The sequence below is a fragment of the Mauremys reevesii genome, linkage group 18 (genome assembly GCF_016161935.1).
Source record: "Mauremys reevesii isolate NIE-2019 linkage group 18, ASM1616193v1, whole genome shotgun sequence".
Classification (NCBI taxonomy): domain Eukaryota; kingdom Metazoa; phylum Chordata; order Testudines; family Geoemydidae; genus Mauremys; species Mauremys reevesii.
Window position 1 is genome coordinate 11,680,338 of NC_052640.1, and position 26,293 is coordinate 11,706,630.

A 26,293-nucleotide genomic window follows, 5' to 3' on the forward strand; every position below is an offset into this window, starting at 1 on the left:
TCCAACTGTCTGAACACATCCTTGGTCTTTCCAGACTGTGGAGGTATGTCCGACACACAGGCTGTGTTTACAATGTGCTTTTCTCTTAAAAATTACCACTGTCGCACTACCAGCAATGCAGCTCCACCATTGTTAGAAACAGTGGTAGCTCTAAGGTCCCCGTGTTTTCATTCCTGTGCTATGTGACCCTTTTTATAACACATCCAGATGATGTGGTAAAAACCATAGGAAAGGCGTTTGTAAACTAGAGCTCCACATTTCCTGCCGCTGGGAGAGCAGCAGCCATTGTCCATTCAAAACACTGTTTCTGAGTCCATCTTGCTAGCTCATCTCTCCAACGGGACCACATCACACCCCTCTTTGCATCCCTCCACGACTCCATTTTTGCACCCTGTCAGACACAAGGTCCTTGACTTTCAGGGCCATTTAAGGCCCTTCACCATTTAGTTTCACTCTCCCTATCAGATCTAAAGGCTTATCTTGCTGCTGGCCCTCACCTTTGCCCTGCAAGTGATGGTCCACTTGCCTGACCACTTCTCACTCGAGCACATCTGTGCTTTCTCTCACGCTGCCCATCTTTGCATTGGAAAAGCTCCCTGGTAAAATCCTGAAGCTGCCACCTCCCTGGCAAAATCCCTCCTCAAAAGCTAACTCTGCTGCTTGCTGTCTTGCTGCCAGCTGGCACTGGCTGGGCAAGTGATGAGCTGTGGCTTCTCTTTTCCTGATCAACTCTGTTTTACTGTTCACTCTGACCTCATCCTCTCAACTCATCTCCACTCTGTTTGTCTGTTTCATCGAGATGATACAGCCCATCATGTACACACTGGGAGCTCTCCAGGTCAGAGGCTGCCTTCGTCATTAGATGTTTGTACTGCACCTAGCACAATAAGGCCCCAAGCCTTGACTGGAGCTCCTAGCCTTTCCATAGAAGAAATAAACAATAACTGGGGGGAAATTTAAGAAAAAGCCCAGTGAAGACAACACCGTGGTTTGTTGGTCCCCATCTTGAGAAAAAACTGGGAGCTCCTAATTAAGACTCTTGCGTCTTCAGTAAGCCATAATTCACATTGCGTTATACAGATGCAAATTACAATGCTGTTAGAGGTGAACATTATAAGAATAGAGAAAAGGATATATAAAGATTCATAACTCAATTTACAATGAACACGAATAGCCAGATTCTGAGAAAATACATGAATAGGGGTATCACAATTTGGCCCTACCATCTGAGTCTATTAAAGACATACCAAAATAAACCACCTATGGAGAACATTCAACAGAATTCTGCCTTTAGTGAATCAGAATACACATGTACATGCTTTAAAAGCTACAGCGTGATAGGATGCAAATATTGACAAATCCTAACACAGCAGAAATGGACTCCTGCTACAATAACTCCTCACTTAAAGTCATCCCGGTTAACGTTGTTTTGTTGTTACGTTGCTGATCAATTAGGGAACATGCTCATTTCAAGCTGCACAACGCTCCCTTATAATGTTGTTTGGCAGCCGCCTGCTTTGTCCACTGCTTGCAGGAAGAGCAGCCCGTTGCAGCTAGCTGGTGGGGGCTTGGAGCCAGGGTGGACCAGCAGCCCCCCTATCAGCTCCCCACTCCCCTAAGTTCCCTGTGCAGCAGCCGCCCAGCAGGCTAGCAATTGCCGGCAGTTCATCTGCCCCTCCCTCCACTGCCATGTGCTGCTCCTGCCCTCTGCCTTGGAGCTGCTCCCGGGAGCTTCCTGCTTGCTGTGCGGGGGGAGGAGGGGGAAAGAGGGGCTAATGTTGGGGTGTCCTCCTCCCCCTTACTCCTGCCCCCCGCTTACCCTTCTCCATACAGAGCAGGGTGGGGACAGGGCTCAGTACGCTGGCCGCAGCTGCTGTCTCAACTTCCTGATCTTTTTAAAGGCAATGTACGTAGAAAGGTGTCAGCGTACTTATAGGGGCAATGCACATCTCTCTCTCTCCCACACACAGGGGGTGTGTCTTTGTCTGCCATGCTGTCTCCCCTTCCTCCATTCATGCTGCCTTGTAGAGTGTGAGACTACATTAATAACAACATCATTTTGCTTAAAGTAGCATTTTTCAGGAACATAACGACAACGTTAAGCAAGGAGTTACTGTACCTGCGTTCCTACAGGATGCAGCCACTAGTGGAAAATGAAATTATATGTTGATTGAATTATTTAATGGAAGCAATGCTACACATACTATTATACAATCACCATCTAAGCAGAACTATGATAGTGCCCTTAGCATACTATAAAATCCCAGACTGAAAGGATTAAATGTGTGATTAAAATAAAGAGAATTTGTTAACGTTTAAAAGGAAGTGCCAAACTGATGACTCTGCAAACTGAAAACCTCTGTGTCTCTACAAAACAGCTGGAACATGGACACTGGCTGTGTAAGCTTCTTCCACAACAATTCAGCCTCAATCTGGAGGGATCACATCTGCGGTGAGAGGATATACTAGTCTCTGTGGCTCTCTCAGTCCTTGATCACTCTTGTAAGATTTCCAACAGTCATGGAATTAGATCCAAATGTGGCAGTGGGCTTTATTTGGTGTGTTGTGGACACCTGTCCATAAGGAACTGGACTGACACCCACTAGCTTAGATCACCAGGTTAGAAACAGCATTCAGCTGGCAGTGACTTTCTATCACTACCCACATGGACAAGATTTGACCCCATGACAATCTCTATGCCATGGCCAACCCCAAAAGTGAAGCACGTCAATCCTTCACCCACACAGCTGGTTTTTATACTTTCCTCCTCATATCAACTTGATTCCCATTCAGTAACTATGTGCTCAAATCACTTGAACAGCAATTTATAAAATCCTAAATGCAGCTATAATTTATTTTATATCCCCTCTCTTTTAGTCTGATGACTCCCGCAAAGTGGCATCTTCATTATTTCATTTTATTCCAAGACCATCAGGGGGAAAAAACCAGTAATAAAAGTCATCTTTATCTAATGATCAGGAAGGTCCCTATTTAGCAAAGCACTTACGCACGACTTATTTTGTGTCCGTTGTGCACAGCACTTAACCACATGTTCAAGTTCCAGTGACTTCAATCGCATGCTTAAGTGTTTTGCTGCATAGGAATGGACTTACTTGTGCTTGAAGTCATCATCATCATTGTGTTCCCATAAGTGTTTTGCTTAATTGGGATGCTATACAGGCAACAGAATCATCAGAGAAAGCATATTTCTTTTAGCATTCTATTACAGCCTCTTACATTTGAAATGAAGAATATAGGCAATGTTATTAGACACCGGGTTACCAGACTTCAATGTATTAGCCATACCTTTAGGACCTGCTCTAAGTTCTCCAGCTTGGCTTGGAGCTGGTGTTTCTCCTTCACAGCCAAATCTCGTTCTTTGGTCACTATGGTGAGGGTTTCTCTAAGCTGAACATAGTCTGATTTCACCTAAAAATATAAAAAAGTAAAATAAAATAAAAAGGAAGAGTGAGAGGTAAAGTACTCTCAATGTAGACAGTTTAACAAGAGAAAAGCACATCTGAAGTGAACACCATTCGCTTGTGCAATTCTGCCCAAAGCCATCAAATGGGGGGACAGGAAAAAATATAAAGCAGAAAATAAGAGATAAGAAACAAAAGCAAAAATTGAAATCAGGTAAGGGGTTAAACTTGAGTGAAAAAAAGAAACAGTACAAGAAGGAAATCGTGTGAGTATATCATGTGCGTGCAAATACACACATGCACACAACCACTCTCATTTGGTACGGTTACAAACAATCTGACAATCAAAATTTAATTGGGCATAAGTTAAAAAACTAAAAGGAAAAGGCTAAAACATACACCAGTAAATAGGCAAAATAGATGAAAGTAACTCAGATCAAATAGTTTTGTTCCACCTCACTCCACCCTCACCTTTTTGTCTGTATGTTGAGTATCTGGACTCCAATCCTGCACAGAGATCTGTTAGTGTAGATTTCTGGTACAGTGTTACTCCAGGCAGATGTAGGGAGCTGCTTTAGACAATGCAGCTGTTTGCAGGATCAGAACCCTCAGCTGTAAGCTCTGAGGCCCTGGTCTTGCAATCATCGGTGCATGTGAGTAACTTTATTAATGAAGATATTTCCATAGATTTTAATAAGGCCACTCGTGTGAGCAGAGATACACACATGCTTAAGTGTCTGCAGTATCAAGCCTTGTTTTTGTAAGTGTCTACCACACTGGTGTTCTATAAATAAAAGCAGCGTCCTATGATTCTTCCTCCTCATCTGAGGTTGCAGAGATGTGAGTATAAACAGATCATACATATACCATTTCTGATTTAATCTTTTGACTTCATCAAGTCAGCCTGTTCTAAACTAATAATAAGCATGAGCAACAGAGCAGAGTTAAAATGTATAATCAAATTATTTTCCGTTCTGAAGGAAAAGAAATATTCACATGCAGCAAAAATTGTGTTTTCCCTTAAAATCTTTGCACATGTCCTATTTCCAAATATGACAATGTCATGAGGTTAAGTTATTCAGCAAATAAGGCTTAACTTCTTATTTAATTTACCCCAGAGTTAGCTTAGGCTTTCAGTGCAAGTAACTCAGCACAAAATAGAGGATTTGGGGAACCTTCAAGTCTGCACATAATATGGAGACTGTGTAATATGTATTACATATATACGTTGTGTATTTAGAAAATAAATTATTTCATCAATATTCCATGGACCAGTTCTCTTCCTTGAGCTTTTGATCCATATCCTCAGCTACTGTAAAGTGTGAGAATCTGGCCCCTCACCTCCCAACACTGTCTAGGTTTAAGCAAAAACGATGAGTCTGGCAATGTAACAATTACAGAGTATATCACATCAGGAATTGACATCTTCAGAACATAACACCACAAAGAACATTAATAATTCAAACCCACTACTAATAGATACATAAGTAAGATATATAGCGTTCACATAAACGTGACAAACACACATCTTCACAACGCTGCTCGCAAGGACATAAACGAAACAAAGCCCATACCATTTTTGCTCAATAACAATCTGGACAACATCTGTTTTCTTTGTCCAGTTGACAATTAGAAATGTAACAGTGAAAGCAAGATTAGTGAATGCAGGGCTGGGTAAGGGAAGGAAAGGCAGTGCAATAATTATAGGGAAAAATGTGTAGGCTCCGACTGTGGGTCAAAGTTAGTTTCTCCTTTCCAACACAGCTATAGACGGGACAAGTTGTCTTTTTGTTTGATTAGTACAGCAGCATTTTTTTTAAATCCAAAGACATTAAACAATCTCCTGCAGTGATATCCATTCAGAAAAACCGTGGAAAACCACATTTTCCCTCTGGCTCCAGTTTGTTAACTCGTGAATTTCACGATGGTTCAAATTGAATCTAAACTGTTCAATGTAACCCTGCTATTTGTCTTTGCAGAGGGCTTTTCAGAGTGCAATGGGCTGGAAAAGAGGAAGAACAAATCTTGTTTTCCATGAGAACTAATGTAATTACCATCAACCTCAGGAAATTTTTTTCCTCCATGTATATTTTATTTTCCCTTTCCATTCAAAACTCTTTACAATAGGAGACATATTCATTTAAACAATGGATTTTCAGAAGTTATTAACTTCCTGCATACTTGGTATTGTCTTTCGCTGCTCAGATTGCTTGATGTACATTGTAAAAATATAATGTGGTGGGGACAGGGAGGTGATGAGGCTTTGCCATCAACAGTGCAAGCGTGTTATTGTCTGTGATTTTCAGTTAATTTACTAATGACGGATGAAGCACAAAGGTTTGGAGCAAGCTCCAAGAAGGGGTGTACAGTTCAGCATGAAAAAAATAATTATTTAATTGTGATAATTGAAAAATACTGGGCTCGAACCAGGACCAAACTAAGGTCGTTACATGGGGCACCCAATTCTGTCTTCTAAAAATACATGGCAGGTAAAGAAGACACACACAAAAAACACAAAAGAACCAAAAAATTTCTCTTGGCATGAGAAAAAGAGGGAGAAAGAGAGAGATTAGAGGGGGGAGAGAAGGAGAAAGTATAGCTGGATATTTAAGGGGTTGGGAGATGGGGGGAAAAGTAAAGAGAACATAGGAATGTAAGTCCAGGAAGAGAAGATAGTGTCCTGGGATGGGAAGAGAGCTATTATGAGCAGGAGTTGTCATGATAGACATGACAGAAGAGACATCATGATAAATAGTGTCAGAGGAGGGAGGGAAGATTTTGTAAAGGATATCTTTAGTGGGAAGGACGTGAAGAGACACCAAAGGAAGAAAAAGACTTGGGACAGGTTGTAGGTAGACCTGAAGTAAAGGGGAAAAAGAGGGTGGGGAGATTACATAGGAACTGGGAGATATGGTATAGGGGGAAATGGGGGAAACAGAGGAAAGGGAACTGGGGAAAGAAAGCAAAAGTGGAAACATAACAAAAGGTAGGAGCAGAACAGAGAAATGACATGAATATAAAAGAAAAAGAATGAAAGCGAAAGGACAGTCAGAGAAGGAAATAAAGAAAGGGTAAAAGGAAGAGAAAAGCACAAGGAAACACGCATTTCTTTAGGGTTATGCAACTTTATTTTGATTTTATTCATGCTGCTATATGTTTTCAGATGCAGTCCATAAGGAACGAAGGGGACAGGAATGGTGATGTACTCGGGAAGGCACAGATAAGGGCCTGACTCTGGGTTACAAAGGTAACTTGCCAGCAACTGTGCATGCTAATTATAGCTGAGAGGAGATATTTGGAGGGTGTGGGAAACATGGTTGTATGTACTGTGGGACGCAGGACCACGAGACGGCAGGAGTGTGGTGGCACTTTCTCACCATACATACATGAAACATCATGATGCAACTCTTTTAGTGTTGTTTCACAACTAGCTAGGCCTGGTCTACACTGCGGGGGGGGGGGGGGTGTTGAACTAAGGTACACAACTTCAGCTACGCAAATAGCGTAGCTGAAGTCGAACTACCTTAGTTCGAACTACTTACCCGTCCTCACGGCGCAGGATCGAAGTCCGCGGCTCCCCCGTCAACTCCGCCACCGCCGTTCGCGGTGGTGGAGTTCCGGAGTCGACGGGAGTGCGTTCGGAGTTCGATATATCGCGTCTAGATGAGACGCGATATATCGAACTCCGAGAAGTCAATTGCTACCCGCTGACCCGGCGGGTAGTATGGACGTACAGGTTTGCAAGCATTACTGAAGGCACCCTAAATCCTAAGGGTGGTCTTCTAAAAGGATGAGAACAGCTGCCTATTGACACACAGAAAGTAACTGCAGTACCTTTATAAAACTAAATGAAAGTAATAGTAAAATAGGCTTTATGTTTTGAGCCTGTGATGGTGTTGTCTAGTGGCTGCTCCACAGAAAGGACAAGGATAATGCTGCCAACTATGATAAATCTCCTTTAGTCTGTGGGTTAAAAGTTATAAGTCTATGCATTTGGATCAGAAGGACCTCGATTCTAGTCTTTGCTCACCTATATGGGTGATTTATATAAGGACTATATCTTAGAAACACATGGTTTTGTTAAAATAGAAAAAAGAAATGGCAACCCAGTGGTACAGAAAAGGCAATTTTAGGGCCAATTTATTTTGGTTTTAAGATGTGGGGCTTGTCTATTGGGGGAAATAACCCGGAATAGCCATGGTGGAATAGCTATTCCACATGAATTCCCAAGTGGACACTCTTGTTCTGTGCTAAGAGTGTCTTTGTGCAGTTTAGCATAATCCATGGTGGAAGTGGATTAGGCTGCGAGTGTGGAACAGCTATTGCACTTTAAATGCACATGCTAATTTATTTTCCAAAAGCTTTCCTCTGTAGACAAGCCTTTAGTGATAGCCTACTACCCCAAGGTAAGTATAAGGTTCATATCTATTACAGAGGACAAACTGACAAGTCAGCTGGAGTCATAATTAATCCAGCATTTTGAATTAGTAAGAATGTGTTTAACTTGTTAGTGTGGCCCAGTGGATAACTCACTAGAGCAAGACTCAGGAGGCCCAGGTTCTATTCTACTGCCACTGCCTTGGTCGATGACCATGGCCAAGTCACTTCACCTGCCTGTGCCTCCATTTACCCATCTATAAAATGGAGATGATACTAACTTCCTTTGTAAAATGCTTTGAGATCTATGGATGAAAAGCACTATATAAGAGCTAGATGTTATTGTTTCAATCTCCAGGAGAGAGAGAGAGATATGATATAGAAGACAGATAGATGTATGTATACTTCACTCATTAACAATTTTCTCAAGAAGCTTATTCATAGTCAATTACATCTAGTATGATATATCTACATCATAGTTAAGAGATCTCACCTACAATAATTGTATTTGAAAATACAAACTAAAGTCAGATTCTGTTCTCACAACTCATTTATACCAGTATAACAGAGAGGCATCAGACCTAATGTCCTATTTGTTGGAGTGCAACTTTGTATATTCATAAATTTATCATTTTCCTTAATAATAAATCTTATTCTACAGTGTGGCTGACAAACATCCCTATTAGATTTTAACAAGGGATTACATGGTAATATGGTACATCCATTTACCAAAGGATTTCCAATTTTCTTATGTCTACTAGTAATAGTTATCTGGATTTTTAAAAAAAAATTTTTGAAGTGTTGGTGAGCATTGCATGTTTCTGCTGTACATTTTTTCACAAGGGAAATAAAGGGCCATGGGACCAGACAGTGCATCCCAGAGTTCTTCTGACAATGTACCTTGGGAAGATTTGTATTAGAGATGCATGGAATCTGCAGATGTGTTATCTGCCTGTCAGACAGAGAATATTTCATCCAAGGATCTCAAAGCCCTATAAAAAACACTTTAGCTTAATGATTATCCAAATGGTCCTAATAATCTGTATCTAAACCTGCTCCTTTAGACGTTCAGGACTTAATAAACAAAGATCTCTGCATATTTTCATTCTGCACCTTGGGAGAAACAGAGGAAACACGTCTCCATAAATAATAATAATATTTTGTACTTCTACAGCACATTCTGACCAAGACTTTCTCCTCCTGAGGATTTTGCATTAAATCACACAGACAACTGTGATATGATTTCTTATATACAGTACCCAGAACAGCAGCGGAGTGTTCCAGGAGTCTATCACACCCTTATTTTTGTTTTACAAAATATGCACTAAAAGTGATTTTAATGATCTCTCCAACAAGCTGTCTGTTTAAGAACATATGCATGAAATTGAATTACAAATTGAGCACATCTATCAAAGCCCCCAGTGGCAAAGACAGTTGACCTAGATAGATCCATAGTAAACAGTCATGATTTCATGAGAGAAACACTGGGAACAGTGATGACTCTGCGTTAAATGCACACAAATGAGTGTGTCATCCACAAAGCTTTTCATTCCATATATTACCACACATCAAATACTTCTGTCACTTGGGTTGGTTATGAAATCTAGAATATTAATGAAGCATCTTCAGTTTTTCGTAATACTATGGAATTACTAGAAAAATACTGCAGTTTATTTCATTGGTAAGGAGCTCATTTAGCCAAGCAGTGAAAGAACATTTCTCCCTGTGCCAAATACAGTTTACTTACACTGTTAAATGCTCTCTGCAGGCCTGCAGTTTATTCTGCCATAGGCAGACCACAACTGCTGAGATCAGACTAATTTACCTGTTACAGAGATAAGCACCCTAATACTCTGCTTTAATACTGGATGTTAGTGAACCAGCCAACTTCTCATATTACTATGTCTCTGAGAAAACATAATCCCATATGAGGAAGAGGTTACATTTTCCGTTCATAATTGTTCATATAAAATATATCTGTTAGAAACATATTCTGAACATGCAATGTATACACTCCCCATGTTTACATATGCATATCAGCAAGCAACCAAATCAGAGCCTACATAAACTGCACTCACTTTCAGTATGCAAAACCTGCATATATGCATAGTGAAGGAACTTCTCCCCTAGGCAAAGGGCCAGCACAAGAGCTATGCACAATTAAATACCACTTAAGACTTATTTTGGAGGCTTAAGAGTTGTATAGTCTCAGTGATGCCCTTTGCACAGGAATGAATTTTTCACCCTTTGTGCTGTGCACAAAACAGTTAATGGTTCCTCTACTGGTTTGGTCTTTTTTCACAGAAAACTGCCCTGGTTGTATGCATATATCCTCATTTGTGTCCATAGAATTGCTGGGGCAATTTAGGTGCCCGTTTGTCAAAATTAAGTCTTAATGAGTTAAAAAATAAACCCTGTACAAAAAGAAATGAAAATGGCTCTTATTGTGATTTGTATGTGACCATAATGAGTTTATTTTACGTGTATTCTTTCTCTTTGAGAGCTGATCTTTAATAATGTTAAAACTCTTCCTATCTTTAATACGTAGCAGTTGTGTAGAGGTTTACATTTTAAAAAATACTAGACAAACTAATCCATACTCCCCAATCCCTCTGGCTATTATCAGTGAAAATGAGGCACAGAAAGTTACATGATTTGCCTAAATCCACACAGCAAATCTAAGGATAGAATTCAGAATTCCTAGGTCCCAGCCCTGTGCTTAGACCACTACACCCTTCTGCCTCATGGCTGGTTTTTCTAACAGTTTATTTTTCATTACACTTTAAATTTTTCTATTTCACAGTTTTTCCTAAAAATACTTCCTTCCTCTATACCCTCCAATTAATCATTTTTGCTCTATCAATTTGAGAAGGCGACATGCTCATGGGAGCCTACAAAAATATTCCACACAGAATATTAAGTATTTTTGTATTGGAAAACCAATTATCTCCTTGCAGACTTTGAGGAAGGAGCAGAGCAAAACCACCTCTGTGCATCTGTAATTAAGAATCCTGATAATGAAGTTCACTCTCTTAATCACAGCTACAAGTGAACTGATTGCCAAGCCTGACTCAGAAAGCAGAGCGAGAACTTGTGCTAGGAAAATGGCTCCATACATGCTGAAAGCTTTCTCTGTATTCCATAATCTTGTCCACACCACCACACACACTCGAATAAATTGTCATAGCTCCATTGACTTAAGTATAGAGACAGATGCTCAGCTGGCCTAAACTGTCATCACTCCTCAGTTGCTGTAAATTGTCATGTACGTCAACGGAGCTTTGACAACGTACACCAACTGAGGATCTACCCTTTGGTGCCACAATAGCATTGTTTGGTGAGGGGTCTCAGTCTTGGCCTCTGATGTCACAGCTCTTTTCCTGGCACTCAGTGCAAATATTTTGAGGGCCTGCTCCTGCTCCCATTGAAGTCAATGGGAAGTTTTGCAGGACTGGGCCCTAGAGACTTTTAAAAGCCCCAGGTGTGTCTGAGACCTGCTCCACGGATCTCCTGGATGGGTATTTGTGCTTGGCCACTAGCCATGGTTTAAAGGAGCTCACCACAGGTGCTTCAGTCTGCAGGTAATTGTGCCTTTGCTATGGCAGGGCCTAAAGTGTAGAACGCCAAATAATCCATATCTCCTAACTTTAAAAACAGCTTAGAATGGTTTTATTTGTTCTCTTTTAGTTTGACTGCTATTACCCTATTATCTATCCCTTCTGTCACATTTCGGTTTTTCCTCAGGCACTCACTTCATATACAATTGGCTTTATTTTATTTTTTAAGAAAGGTCTTAGGGGACGGATGATCTTTGAATTTTCCTTTTTGAAATGGGTGGAATTCAGACTGCAAACTCTTTATTTATTTTTTGTTCCTTGTACAGTTCCTGGCACAGTGAGGCCTTGGTCCGGTCCAGGACTGGAGTTCCTAAACACTACAATACTAATACTACTAATGGGTTAGTTTTAACCTATAAAGCCCTAAATGGTGTGGGTTAACCGAGATGTAGTTTCTCTCTGCCTGACATACTGTTACAATCCAGATAGCCAGAAGCAGTGGAGCTACAGACCCTTTAATCTCTAGGAGATGGGGCTGCTTGAGGGTCATTCCTGGAGAAGCCCTCTCTTGGTTGGCCAGAGCCCGGATTTGTTAACCTTCAGGCATGCTGCAAAGCTCATCTTTTCTCCTTCTTCGTTAACACAGCTGAGGCGAGTGTGTGCTGAGGTGGATCTACTTATGGGAAGTCCCTTGTTTATATTTATACTGTCATTCTGAATGTAGGGGATAGGTACCCAGAGCACGACTTGAGTTTCAGTGAGCTGTATTTTATACATCTTAAGAAACAAACAAACAAACAAACAAATAAATAAAAATAATTGGTGAAATCTGAGCTCATTGAAGTCAATGGTAGTTTTGCCTCAACTTTAATGGGGCCAGGATTTCACCCTTTGTATTTTAAATTTGTTTTTGCAAGGTTGTTCAGTACCATGGGCAGAGAGAGGTGCTTTGTAGCTATAATTTATTATTATTGCTATTACAACTACTACAACTACAATAAAGGTAATTAGGGCTAACATTCTTCAATACTTTCTTAAGCCTACCCTGCATTAGCCACACATGGTACATTTGTCTGAGGTAGAATGTAAACTGCATGGGAAATGGACCTTATCTTTATGTGGCTAGTGAAGGGTACACTTGGCAAGCTCTGTAAACAACGGTAGTGGGGAAAGGATGATGCTCGAACTAAGCTAGAAAGGTATTTAGAAGAAAAACATCATGAGAGAGAAACACTAGACAGATGGGGTGGATAGATCTAAATAAGCCATATGGCCTCGTTCCATCCCAAAATATTATTATGCTACTGATTTATATGGGAACCACTTTGTTTCCTCTCCAATCTGCTCTGAAGAGCAGAAAATTTCAGTTCTGTTTAGAGACCATGTGCTATGTATGAAGTCATACAGTACATGCATACCACCCTCTATTCTCAACCTTTCACCTTAACGAACCAGTCCCGGCTGGCTCAGGGATTAAACAGCACAAGTTTTAGCTCAGAATTTCAGTCCTGATCCTACATATTTGAAATATGCACTTCAAAGGGGCCTAAGTGAGCTAGGCAACCAACTCCAATTAATCTTTGATGTTTGCAGTGTTCTTGCCGTCTCTGATATGAGTTACTTCTGGGGGAATTCTGTGCCACTGCGCATGTGCAGAATTTATGTCCCCCACAGATTTCTTTGCTACATCACAGAAAAATGACTTTCTGACAGGGAAGCAAAGGGAAGACACAAGAACGGTCATGTGACCCTCCCCAGCAGTATCTTTCTGGGCCCATGGCAGCCAGCAGAGAGAGAAATCAGGAGGCAGGAGGCAGGACTGGGGAAGACCTGGCGGATGGCTCCTACCCTGCATTGGGCTCAGCTGCTAGTCCCGGCCGGGCTGGAGAGGACAGGAATTCCTCTTCCCCCGCACAGCATCCAGGGCTGGGTGAGACCCACCCCCAGATTCCTCCTGGCTGCAGGAAGCTCTGCAAATTCCCCCCTCCCCTGCTTCCTGCACCCATTGCCCCTTAGCTGCAGGGGGAGGGATCCCTGTGCAGGGGGCTGCTCCCCCATCTGCCCAACCCCCATGCATCCAGACCCCCTCATACCCAGCTCCTCTTGCCAAGCCTCTTCCCCGACACTCAGAGCCCAGCCCCCCCTCCCCACTGAGCCCCACTCCCCCTGCACCTGGGCCACCCGCACTCAGATCCCCACCCCACCAAGCCCTAACCAGCTGCACCTAAATCCTCACCCCACTGAGCCCCACTCCGCCAGCATCTGGACCTCCCACTAAGCCCCCACATTCAGACCCCCCTGCTGAACTCTATCCCCCCACACCCAGACCGACCCCCACACTGAGCCCCAAGCACCTTCACCCAGACCCCCACAGAATCCCATTACTGTTACACCCAGAACCCCCCAACAAGCCCCTCACACCTGGATCCCCCACTGAGCCACCCGCACCCAGATTGCCCCACACAGAACCCTCTCAACCCACACCTGGATCCCCCCACACTAAGCTCCTCCACACTTGGATCCTGCCTTGCTGAGCCTGCCTGCACACACCTGGTGCACCTGGCATGTGGGCAGGGTCCTGGGGGGTTTCTGGGGCAGGCTTAGTCCTTGTGCTGTGTCAGGCTTGGGTGCAGCCTCACTGCTGAATCTGTGTCCTGGGGGCGGGAGGAGCTGCACAGTGATCTCCCACCTCTGTGCAGCCAGAGGCCTGTGCTCCCCAATGCCATGCTGGAGCCTCCACACTTACGGACAAATAAAATTTGCAGAATTTTAAAATATTGTGCACACAATTTTAATTTTTTTGGTGCAGAATTTTTAATGTTTTGGCGCAGAATGTCCTCAGGAGTAATATTATGTGCACGACTAGCCCTCTAAGCCAATGTGAGAATCCAGTCTAGAGTAATATTTTTCGGCTCAATCTAAACTTGTTTAAGGACTAGATTGTGAGCATCCCTTGTGCAGCCACAAGGTACCTCTTTTCCCACCTCACATGCTCCATGCACGGTCACTCGCAGTTATAACCCCTCCACTCGGGGAAATGCAGGGACCTTCCTGGGGGAGGAGGTGCATTGCCCCAAACTGCCTCACAGTACAGGCCAGGCACAGCAGCCAACAGAGAGAACTCTCCTAAAGGATAATGCAGGTTTCTCAGTTTTTCTGTGCCCTGAGCCAGTCAGGGTGGGATTGTGCCTTGTTTGGGCACAATCTCTCCTTACACTTCTTCTGGAGCAGTGAAGCACAACACCCCCCGTCCCTTCCCCCAATATGGGCAAATGGCTAGATGCTACAGCTTGGCCCTCAAACGCCACAGCTGATCACTCGAGGGAAAGGTTTAATTTATCATGGTTTTCTTGTCAGATCTTGCTCCAGTTGAGGCTTATAGCTAGACTGAGTGCAGAGCTCCAGGGGAAGGTTCCAGAAGGACTGTGCCTCAGGAACCACAATCTCTTTCTGAGTTCCTAGATGGACAGAGGTAGAGCACAGGTTGCACCAGTCATAGGTCCCAGCCTTGCACCCTCCCCAGCCATTTCAGTCTGAGGGGTTCATGAACTTCCCCAGACATACTGTCTACTAGGCAGGCATAAGATGGCAGACAATTAGATGCCAGAGAGTCAAAACTAGAAGTGGTTAAAATGATTTTTTGGCAAAACTGAAATTTATTGATACATTGTCAGTTTTGATTAAAAAAATAAGAAAAAATGACAAAAATCAGGGGGGAAATTGTTTTTGTCAAAAATTTACATGGGGTGGGTGGGAATAATTTCCTGATGAGCTCTAGTGAAAACCACTGCAAACAGCAATTTTTGCCAAAACCGCACAGGAACTTAGAGTACAATGAGAAGATGCTTCAGTGACAAATCACACCTCACCAATGTTTGTCTGTGTGTCTTAATTATTCATTTTCTTCTGGGGAGTAACATTTGTTCACAAAAAAATACACTGTTCATGAATTCAAATGTGGTTTTAAAACAAAACATTTTAATGTCCTTCGTGGGTCACTAGCAGAGAAGCAGCGCAACTGTGCTGTCTGCTTTTAGCAGCTCAGCAGTGTGGCGTCAATGATAAATGGATGTGAGAATTCTATTAGCATGTCTTCATACTGAGATGTTACCTGGTCATATTGCAGTGCCTTGTGGGAAAGACTAGCATATTGAAGGCTCAAGCGATTCTTCTCTTGCACAGCATCCTTCAGTTCATTTTCCTAGAACAGAAGAAAAAGTGTTACAGGCCATTCATCTACAGTCTTTTAAATTGCATGTATCTTAAGTAATAACTGGGTGTGCTTTATTGGATATTAACACACCCCTATGTGTGCAGTCAGGCACAAAGCCGAAGGTCTTGAAGGTGCAAAACCTGCAGGGCTATTATGGACTATAAATGACTGCCACCACATTTTTCAATAGAGGATTTGGAGTTGGTAAAGTGGCTGAATCTGATTAAAGACACACAGATGAAGGGACATGACTCAACTCCACAGACCAGACAACTGAAATACACAACTTCCCATGGAGTTAATGAAGAGCCCTACCCTTGCAGCAGCACAACTTGAAGATGGCAAGATTCTTGCCCTAGCTTTTCCTGAAGAACCAGAAGGGAAGAGAAACCAGCAGGACCCTCAAAGTCAGAAGTTCACAATATACCACAGCTACCACAGAGAGTCAGCAGTTACTGAGGAGCAATTCTCTCCATTTTCTAGTATCCACATACCGCACTTGGGTACCACAGTGATAGGCACTTCAGACGTGAGAACAGAAATTCAGAATATAACCCCAGGTGTTATCTACAGCTGTAGCTAGGTATACCAGCAGGCAACATGGCTGTAATGGGGTCCTTGGTGGGCCGAGAAGCCTAGCGGTTAGCATCTACTCGGTCGTGGAGCAGAGGTAGTGGAGACCAGGCCCATCTACTCCACTGGGCTCTAGCCGAGGGCCCTAGGAAGGTCAGCAGCATTTGGTATCCAGGAGGGGCCCTTTGAGCTACCTTCTGTGGGTTGCTTCCTATCACTGCTTCCTTCCCTCAGCTTCTGGTCCCAGATAAGGGGAAAAGAAAAAGTAAAACGGAAACCAAAACTGCCAGCCCCGGCTGGGCTCAGTTCCTTGAGGGCGGCTTCTCCAGCCCCTTTCAGAAGGAACCTTCAGGGTAGGTCTGCACTCCTCCCCTTTCTGAGCTGGGTTGCTCCCTTTTCAAGGCAATCTCCAGTTGGAGCATGCTCTGGAGGGTTGGAGGGGCAGGGCTAGCTGGGCCCAGTATCCTCATTTAACCCCTTCCGTCCCAGTGTCGGATTTGTATACCCCATCAGAATGGCACTATAAGGAGCATGAAATAAAGAAGAGTTAACAAACCACAAAAGATTAGGTGGTTAAAGTTCAGTCTTTGGGAACAAAAGAGGCTATTTCAGGTGACATAACTGAGAATTTATGTAAATCCTAAATCAGGCAGGGTCCTTTGCCTGTTCTGAAAACCTCTCTTTTTGAAGAAGTTCAAGAATGGTGACTATATGAAATCAAAGTCTTTCAGAGCCATCCCAAGGAAAATGACTACTGAAAGCATTTTGGCAATGAATGAGACTTGACTGAAAGGGCTGGGGAAAAAAAGCAATTATATTGGCTGAGCTGTGAATTTTTCCAATAGGGTAGATTTTAGATTCTGTTCTATTAATAAAACCAGATCAAAGTACAATACATTCAGTCAGTTCATGTATTTATTTTTTTTAATTTAAAAACCTAAAGTAGACTGACGTTAACCCCTGATGAAAGTTGCAATCTTGGGGCTAACTTTAGGATTTTTGCTGATCTATGTAAACTGGAACTGCCCGACCCACAGGTTTTCATTACTACAGTGCCAACCGAAAATTCAGCTCAAGTTAGATAAAAGAGTCACTAGGTTGGTAAACCTCTCAACAGCCCCACTGGCTCCCAAACACGGCTCTTTGAAACTCCACTGATCTGCTTGGCAGACAGAGCTCTTCTCACAAAGCAGCTGGAATAGAACTGCTCAAAAGTTTTCACACGCAATATGTTGTTTGTGAACATTTCTTTTAAAAAGAAAACTTTTTTGTGAAAAATCCTTCACATTAACAATAATTTCCACTTTTTGCAAATTTTTCACAATATTTTTAACCAAAAATGTTCTTGAAATTTCAAACAAAATCATTTTCAAAATCACTGTCAATTCTTATTTACCAAAAAACAGATTTTCAATAAGATGTGCTTTTCAGTAAACAAAAAATTCCATTTCAAATTTTTTCCATGATACTTCAACCAAACATTTTCTTTAAGCAAAATCATTATCCACATTTTTTGTTTACTAAAACTCAAGTTTTGAGTAAGAGAATATGGTTTTCAGTAAACAAAAAATGTTGATAACAATTCAGTTAAAAATGCCAGTTAAAATAAATGCAAAATATTCACAATAAAATGGAAAATGGGTCCATTTTGAATTCTGTTAAATGGAAACAACTTTGGAATTTAAAATTTTGCTTTACATCTCCTCCTCTCTCTCTCTTGCACCCCTCAACCCCCTTTTACAACCAGCTCAAAGTTGCATGCTGGAGGGAACCAGGGACTAAAAGAAGCCTAACTGGCTTCCATACTATGTAAAAAAAGCCACTTCTATTGAGCTTCCTTGTGCTCGGTTGCAGCCCACAAACACAGTGAACCTCAAGCACAAGGCTGAATTTGAAAGAGGTTGATATTCAGTGTAATTAGCACAGCTAATTTTTCACATATCAAAATACCATTCTGACTCTCTCATCCCCGGCACAATTGTAAGATGTCTTCCCCTGACTTTTCTGAAGCTCTCCTCTGGCTATTAAATATTGACTGCTACTATGTTGAGCATAAAAAGGGAAAAGCTGCAGTTTGCAGAGTATTCAGTCTCCTAGGTACAGATTTATCTTCTCACACATAAGAAGCTCATTAATTATAATTTCTCAAATTCTGTTCAATCCGTTGATCAGGATGCAATTAAAAGTGGCAGTCATACTCTGTGGGATGCTAGACAGTTCTGTGGGGCAAAACAAGGAGAATTTCATAGCTTGTGTTCCATTTTAAAAGCTGTGAACTAAGTCAATACATATTTTTAGGACATGAGCAAACTGCACAAAAATAGAACAAACTATTGCAATTTTTTTGCACTACTAAGCATTAAAAATCATTTGTACAGAACCATAAATTTGCACTGTACTTTACAGAGAATAAGGCATGTCACCTGCTCTTTACATTTTCTAGATCTTACCCCGTGTCACCGAAGACGGAAGGAGGTTTGCCATTGACTTCAGTGGCTTAGATTCTCAGCTGGTATAAATCAATATAGCGCCACTGACTTCAATGGATTTGGGACAGCTAAACAGTAACTGATGATCTAGCCCAGTGAGTGAAGCATCTGGCCCTAAGACAGCCATGGCAAACGGCAAAATACGAAGTAAAGGAAAACAGTTCAATGGAGGGAGAGGGTAACATACCGTATCCCAGATAGCTTGTGTCTTCAGCGGAACTAGATCTCAATATAGATTCAAAAGGGTGAAATACTGGCTCCACTGAAGTCAACTGAACTTTTGCCATTGACTTCAGTGGGGTCAGGATTTCACCCATACAATTTAAGGCCGGGAGGAACCGATAGTCTGACATTGAAATTCATGTATTACCAAACACATTTGTTATGTGGCATAGATAAAATCATCATTGCTGTAAGATTGTTACAATCTAATATGATCTCTTGTATAACACAGGCCAAAACACCTCACTGATTTTGGCATTGAGCCAATAACTTCTGTTTGCGCTGTATCATATCTTTGGGTATGTCCAGACTACCCGCCGGATTGGCGGGTAGCGATTGATTTATTGTCGAGACGTGATATATCGATCCCCGAATGCGCTCCCTGTCAACTCCAGAACTCCACTGGAGCGAGCAGTGGTAGCGGAGTCGACGGGGGAGCCGCGGCCATCGATCCCGCGCCATGAGGATGGGAGGTAAGTCGGAATAAGATGCATTGACTTTAGCTACGGTATTCCCGTAGCTGAAGTTGCGAATCTTACATCGACACCCCCCCAGCGTAGACCAGGCCTTTTAAAAAGAGAGCCAGTCTTGATTTAAAACCTTCAAGTGATAGAGAATCCACCACATCCTTAAGCAAGTTGTCCCAATGGTAATTGATTTCACCACTAATATTGGCACCTAATTTCTAGTCTGAATTTGTCTAGTTTCAGCTGTCAACCACTGGATCTTGTTACACATTTTTCTGCTAGACTATAGAGCCATCTAATTATGAGAAATCTCTGCCCCCATAGGTATTTGTAGAATGTCATCAAGTCATCTTCCCTTGGATAAGCTAAATAAAGATTTGTAGTTTGGAATAGTACAGATGTTTGTCATGTATATTGCATAACAATCATGGCAGTTGGACAAACGATGAGCAAATTAAATGTGTAGTGTAACACTGGTTACTGCAGCAGACACTTAATCTAGTCTTTACAATTATTATTATGAGGAAATCAGGCAGAAATGAAAAACAAAAAGAATGCAAAAACTAGGCCAGCATGCTTCAGACTGTTTTAATTCTCCAGAAAGGAAACTAGTTTATGAGACAGAGCACAGAGCCATTTGGTTGGCCCTTAATCCTACCTGAAGGGAGATATATTTTATCACAGCAAAGAGTCCTGTGGCACCTTATAGACTAACAGACGTATTGGAGCATGAGCTTTCGTGGGTGATATTTTATCACGTTATTTGCACGGATGGACTAAAATAGGACAGTAACCACCTCAGTTTCACTGGACCTTAGTTCTAAGCTATTTGTTTGCACTTACATTTGTTGTTCACTATGGTTGTCATTTCTTCCACTGATTTGCTTTATGGAATACGCCGCCTCACAACATTTGCCAAAGTAAACAACCGCCCCGGCTCCCCATCACAAATACAACTTTAGGGATAAAGAATTATCTGTGACAGCAGCATCTGCTGGCTGAATTCTAGCCTGAACTATAGGAAAAAAACAGGCCTGGTCTACAGTTAAGTTATGTCAACACCCCTGACCAATGCAGCTATGCTGACCTAGCCCCCAGTGCAGGCATGGCCATGTTGACGGAAGAACGCTTCTGTCGATGTAGCAGCTAGCGTTGTTCATGGAGGTGGTTTTCCTACATCAATAGAAAACTCCTTTATTGGTTTAGGCTGCATCTACACTATGCCAGCATAACTATTACAACCTAGCTATATCAGTATAGTCTCCAAAACGTAGACATACCCACAATCACAACAATCAAGACACTCAGATGCTCAGGTCTTTTCCTGAAATTTCTACAGTGATGATATTTATTTATAAGCTTTCTGATGGTACTCATCACGGTAGTATTGGTGCACCACACGTACATTAATAGATGTATTCTTAGAACACCTTTATCTTCTCTCTTTCAGAAATGCAGAGCAAAGGCACAAAGAGGTTAAATGACATATCCAAGGTCACACACACAAAATCAATCGCAAATACAGGAACTTCTGAGGTCTGGTCAACAATTAAAATGTAGGTTGACATAGTTATAGGGCCCTGGGGTGTGAAAAATATATATCCCTGAGAGCAGTAACTTTGCCAACCTAACCCCTGGTGTAGACGCAGGTAGAGCAATGGAAGAATGCTTCTGTTGATCCAGCAAGTCACAAGAATAACCAACCAAATCATTCAATATTCCGCCTGTTTGTCACCCATCAGTTCCCCTTCAAATGCTTCCCCACCATCACTCAGAACCTACACCTTCATCCTGAAAAACTGACACTCGGCCTTAACTCTGACCATGTTAGTAGTTACGCAGTATCTCCATGAATTTTGAAGATTAATATAGCACTGGCATGGCTTTTATAAATTACACTATATAGAGCTCTATTCTTTGGTTTGTACTGATGTATATTAAGTGAGGTGGGTGTCAGATAACAAATGGCAGCCGAGAGACATGTTTTCCTATAATAGAATAAGTTTTGCTAATGAGTAATCTCTGTTGTTAGCACCCAATCTATGTAAATGCACAATCAATTTGTTAGTAATTGTTCCAAATGTAGTGGTAATTTATTATATAGAAATTTCAGAATGGAATTCTGGATACACACACATATGGCTATACACTCACACATGCATGTGTTGTGTGTGCGCATAAACATGCCCAAGCTGGTGTTTCGTATTAATTTTGGAGTGTCGGAGAAAAACTCAGTTCTCGCTTTTTGTTTGGGTGCAGCAAAATCAAATACTTTATTATTTCTCCAGTAATTACAATGGAGGGAGAGAGTGCCATAGGACACAGGGTCGCCCCAGTCCTGGACAGGTCTCTCAACTGGTAAACAATTACATCAAGCCTTTATACCTTTGTTACAGACAATAGCTAGCAATCCTGGAGACAGTAAAAAGAAAACATTTGCATTTGTTTATACATAAGCCTCTTTGCTATCTTATTTATCTCACTACTAAGAAAAAAAGCAAGACTGCACATTGCAAGGTCGTAATAACTTTCACACAGTTCACTCTGTCTTACATTATCTTGCTTCTACAAATCTCACGTCATTAGGGTCACAGTATGGCCTGACTCTTGCTAACTGACTAACATGCATTAAAATCCCCTTCAAATCCTTATTAATTCTTTCCTTGCTTCCACAGGAGTTAAGGCTGTGAGTGGTAGAAGTAGCTGAGGTTGAGAAGAGGTATGCATTGGTGCTGACAGTTATTCACACTGCTAGCTTTCAACATTGATACGTATTTTCCAACATATGCCCCTCTGTAGCCTTCTGACATGTCTCATGCTATCCCCACCCACACTTCTTTGCCTTCAAAGAGCAGCACTCCGTCCCCTGCACATTCCTTGCTGCATCCCATTCCATTCATGCCCAAATCACTCCCATGCTTCCTCCATGCACAGCCCTCTTCCTCTCAGTCTCCCCAGGTGGTTGGTCAGAACACAGACTCTCACTACAGAACACATTCATTACTAAATTCAATACTTTGTTTGAGTAGTGCTTTGCTGTCTCTGGATGGAAGGCCACATGGAAATTCACACTATTATTATTACACTTACCCTTATTATTATGTTTACCCTTCAACTCCTTAACAGGATTTTTGCAACTTGTGGGATGTGCTTGGGACTTTGGAAAAATATATGAGCCTGAAATGTGTTGGGGAAACACTCCCAGACAATAACATAAAATGAGCTGCCAAGCCTGAGCTTTTGCACTGTGAGTTGCACTAACTTTAATTTTTTCATTTCAAAATATTTATTTTATTGTTTTTGTGTCTTTTGTACGGTCAGATTCAGGGCCGGCTTTAGGAACTGGGGGGCCTGATTCAAATACCCGGCGGCGGTCCAAGTCTTCGCTGGCACTTCAGCGGCAAGGGGTCCTTCACTTGCTCCAGACCCACTGCCGCCGAAATGCCGCCGAAGACCGGACTGCCGCCGGGTATGTAAAAAAAATTTAAAAATTAAAAAGGTGCCTAAGGCGCAGGGCCCTCTTAGGGACAGGCATGGGGCCCGATTCCGGGGAATCGGGGGAATCGGCCTAAAGCCGGCCCTGGTCAGATTGTTGACCTTGCAGGATGAGACACGGATATCGCATAAGGGTGCAGAGAAGTATTTCAATGAAGTATGTATCTCACTTTCAAATCTCTCTAGGATGCTCTTGTGGGCATTCACTATGAAACTTCCACAGCCTAGATAAGTTTGGTGAGCTGGAAGTATAAAGACGAAGAACAGTTAAACAACCATCAAATATATGCCTGCAATGAGAGTTCTGTTTATTCAAGAAAGTGACATACCAACAACCTACATGATTTTTCCCATGCTAAACTCACTCTGTACAGTCTGTGCCAGCACACAGTACCTCTAGGCCTGTTTTTCCTTCTTTCAGTCTGCCCCTTCTTTAATGGGTAACTAACAGGTACAGACACCACCTTTTACACACAAGGAACAGGGATTTAAACAACTACAAATGTCCATAGCGTATACAGAAAAATATATTCATTTCTCATGTGTGCTGTATCTAGTACCAGCAAACATAACTAAAACAGAGAGAGTGTGTAACTACCATGGTTGTGATTCCAATCATTCTCTACAGTGACAACGTCTACATTTTAGCTCTTACAAATGCTAATTCCAGACACAGCTCCCTCCCCTTACAGCCTCCTGCTGAGAGGGAAGAAGGTCAAGAAATGCACGGGGCCACCATCACAAATGACAGACAAGCTAGCAACAGGTCAGATATGTCCTCGTTGCCTCTAGCTTGTCACTCAGCATCAGGATCTTCTGTTACCAACAGCCTTACCGTCACTTGTACCGAGCTATTTTGCCAAAAAAACTAAAAGAGCCATGCAGAGAGAGACTGATCTCAGTGTTGGGCTTGAGAAGATATGTGCAGTTAGTTTAGGCGCTTCCATAAATTGGATTCAGGGTTACCTCCATTGCTTGCCAAACTGACAGCTATCCAATTCAATTTAAAATAGAAACCTGTTTAAAATCCTTCTAATCCCACCCCTTCTGTGTTTCCCTTTTATACAAATAGCTTTGGGCTGCTGCGTCTTCTGTTTTTTTTTTATTTTAAACTAGGGAATTCCCCTTCCCCCCAACCATTTATTCACAGTGCATATCAGTTCTGATCATTTAATTAATATAGCCACATACTATTACAGCGTCAAATGAGGTCTAATGTTTAACCTATTCAAGTCAATCTCCCCCAGCTGTTGATAAAGACGAGTAGGCTGAAGATTAAGAACTCATCAAGCCAATACTCCAAGACACTGTACATAAACATATGACAAGGAGAACACTGATTAAATGTTACCAGACTAATGTGCAAGTAAAAAGAAAACAGTCTTTCATGCTCCCAAAGCAACTTCTCATCAGCCTCTGCAGTCTTGACAATGCGTTTAAATTATTAGCTAAGCAGCCTGTCACCCCTTTCTAATGATGTCTTTAAGCAAATATACATTTTAAAAACCAAGGGCTTGAAGCAGCTTCCATTATTACTCTGATAATAGAGAATGTGCATCCAAAATTTTTGCAAACAGGGAGATGAATGCTGGAAATTAAAGATAAGAGAAAAACAACAGAAGCTTAATTTAGAAATATCCCCTCATAGAAATGAAAGTATTTGCTGTGACAATGAGGAACAGATTAGTATCAACTAGATGCACACACACACACACACACAAAAAACCCTAAAAAACATTTTCTAATAAATGCAGATACTACTGTACGGAGCTTAGATTTTACTAGCTTAAAATGAGAATTCTTTCCTTGTTTAAAAGTGAGAAACACAAGTCATGCTTATGTGTATTATCTGAGTGTTCGAATGACACAAACACACATGCCAGCGTCACATACGGAATCATCCGCAAAACAAACAAACCTGAAAACCAACCTCTAAAATATAATATATTAAACAACGGTCTTAAAAACAAAGGTATTTCCAGCTGAGTGCAAGCAATGTTCTAGGTGTTCTCAAGCAGACATGCCATTTTAAAAACAAGCATATTTTACACGTGACCCTTTCGGAAACAGTGCAGTAAATCTAGTCGGAAAATTAGGACTCCCCCATCCTCGCCCCCACCCCTTCCCAGCATTGTTCCATTTTTAACAGGAACCTAGGTGACTGCATAGCTTTAAACATGTACCCTCAGTAGCACCCTGCACAAAATACGAGTCCATTAATGAACATACATCTATGCAAAATTAAAACAAAAAAAATTACCTTATATATCAGTTGCATCTTTTAAGCATAGAAACGAAAGCAAAACGCGTGTTCAGGTTTGAAATACAGCAAAACTAGAAATTCCCCCAACAGATATGAGAAGGACTGACTATGAAAATTCACAGTAGGAGGATGACTTCTGTAGATTTAACACAGTCTGACACTACTGTCTGGGTAACAAGGTTCAACATTGCCTGGAGTAAGGCATCTGTTGCCTTGTGTGCTAGTTTGCTCATCCATCAATTACTTTTATTTAAAAAAACAATGGTATATACTAGTTTTTGTTTATTTGGGGCTTTTTATTTTTCTTAGGACAGCTTGGTGTTTACAGGTGTCCTGGACTGAAAATATTGGAACACTCGCTGATTATAATTCTATACTTTGTATTGGCAGAGGGTAAATAACTAGAATTACTCTAAGATTATAATACTATGAAATTGTTTGAGATACAGGGGTTCAAAGAAAACAACAACAACTCTGTGATCTTTTCTCACATCTTCTTGCCCTGCAAATGACTCACTCTAAAGTCTACTAGAGCAGTGGTTCTCAACCAGGGGTCCAGGGCCCCCTGGGGGGCCGCGAGCAGGTTTCTGGGGGTCCGCCAAACAGGGCCAGCATTAGACTCGCTGGGGCCCTCGGCAGCAAGCTGAAGCCCCACGGCATGAGGCTGAAGCCTGAGGACCTGAGCCCCATCACCCAGGGCTGAAGCCAAAGCCTAAGCAGTTTACCTTCACGGGGGCCCCAGGCAATTGCCCTGCTTGCTATCCCCTAATGCCAGCCCTGGCTTTTATATGCAGAAAACTAGATGTTGTGCCACAGATGGGCCGAAGAGAGTTTATAGCATGTGGGCGGGGGCGGGGGGGGCCCTCAGAAAGAAAACGGTTGAGAACCCCTGAGATAGAGCACAATCTACGTTTTTTTAAGGCCTGATTTTGTAATGTTTTCTCATCTTGAGTAGTATGTACTGGAGCTACTTGTTGAAAGTACTATTCAGTGTGGACAGAAATTACAGAACTTGGCCCAGAGGCACCATAGGTTCCATAGCGGTTTACAATTTTTCCTTGGCAAGTAATTAACACGATGATGATTGAGAGAATAAGGGAGAATTAGTGTTGTATATTTAAGGAATTTGATTTGCTGAGAGGAACAGTTGTTGCGAATACAAAATAAAACCAGAAAATACAAGGCAGCATACATAGAATGTTCTGCAAAACTGCA

General features: G+C 41.9%; 1 protein-coding gene across 1 annotated transcript in view; it reads right to left on the reverse strand.

Moving 5' to 3' along the window:
* Positions 1 to 26,293, reverse strand: part of LOC120386491 (RIMS-binding protein 2-like) — a 390,924-nt gene that overhangs the window by 108,458 nt on the left and 256,173 nt on the right. Inside the window, exons 15-16 of the mRNA XM_039505876.1 lie at positions 15,468 to 15,557; positions 3,307 to 3,429 (exon numbers count right to left, since the gene is read on the reverse strand). Coding sequence (XP_039361810.1) covers positions 3,307 to 3,429; positions 15,468 to 15,557 — 213 coding nt within the window. The remainder of the gene's footprint in view (positions 1 to 3,306; positions 3,430 to 15,467; positions 15,558 to 26,293) is intronic.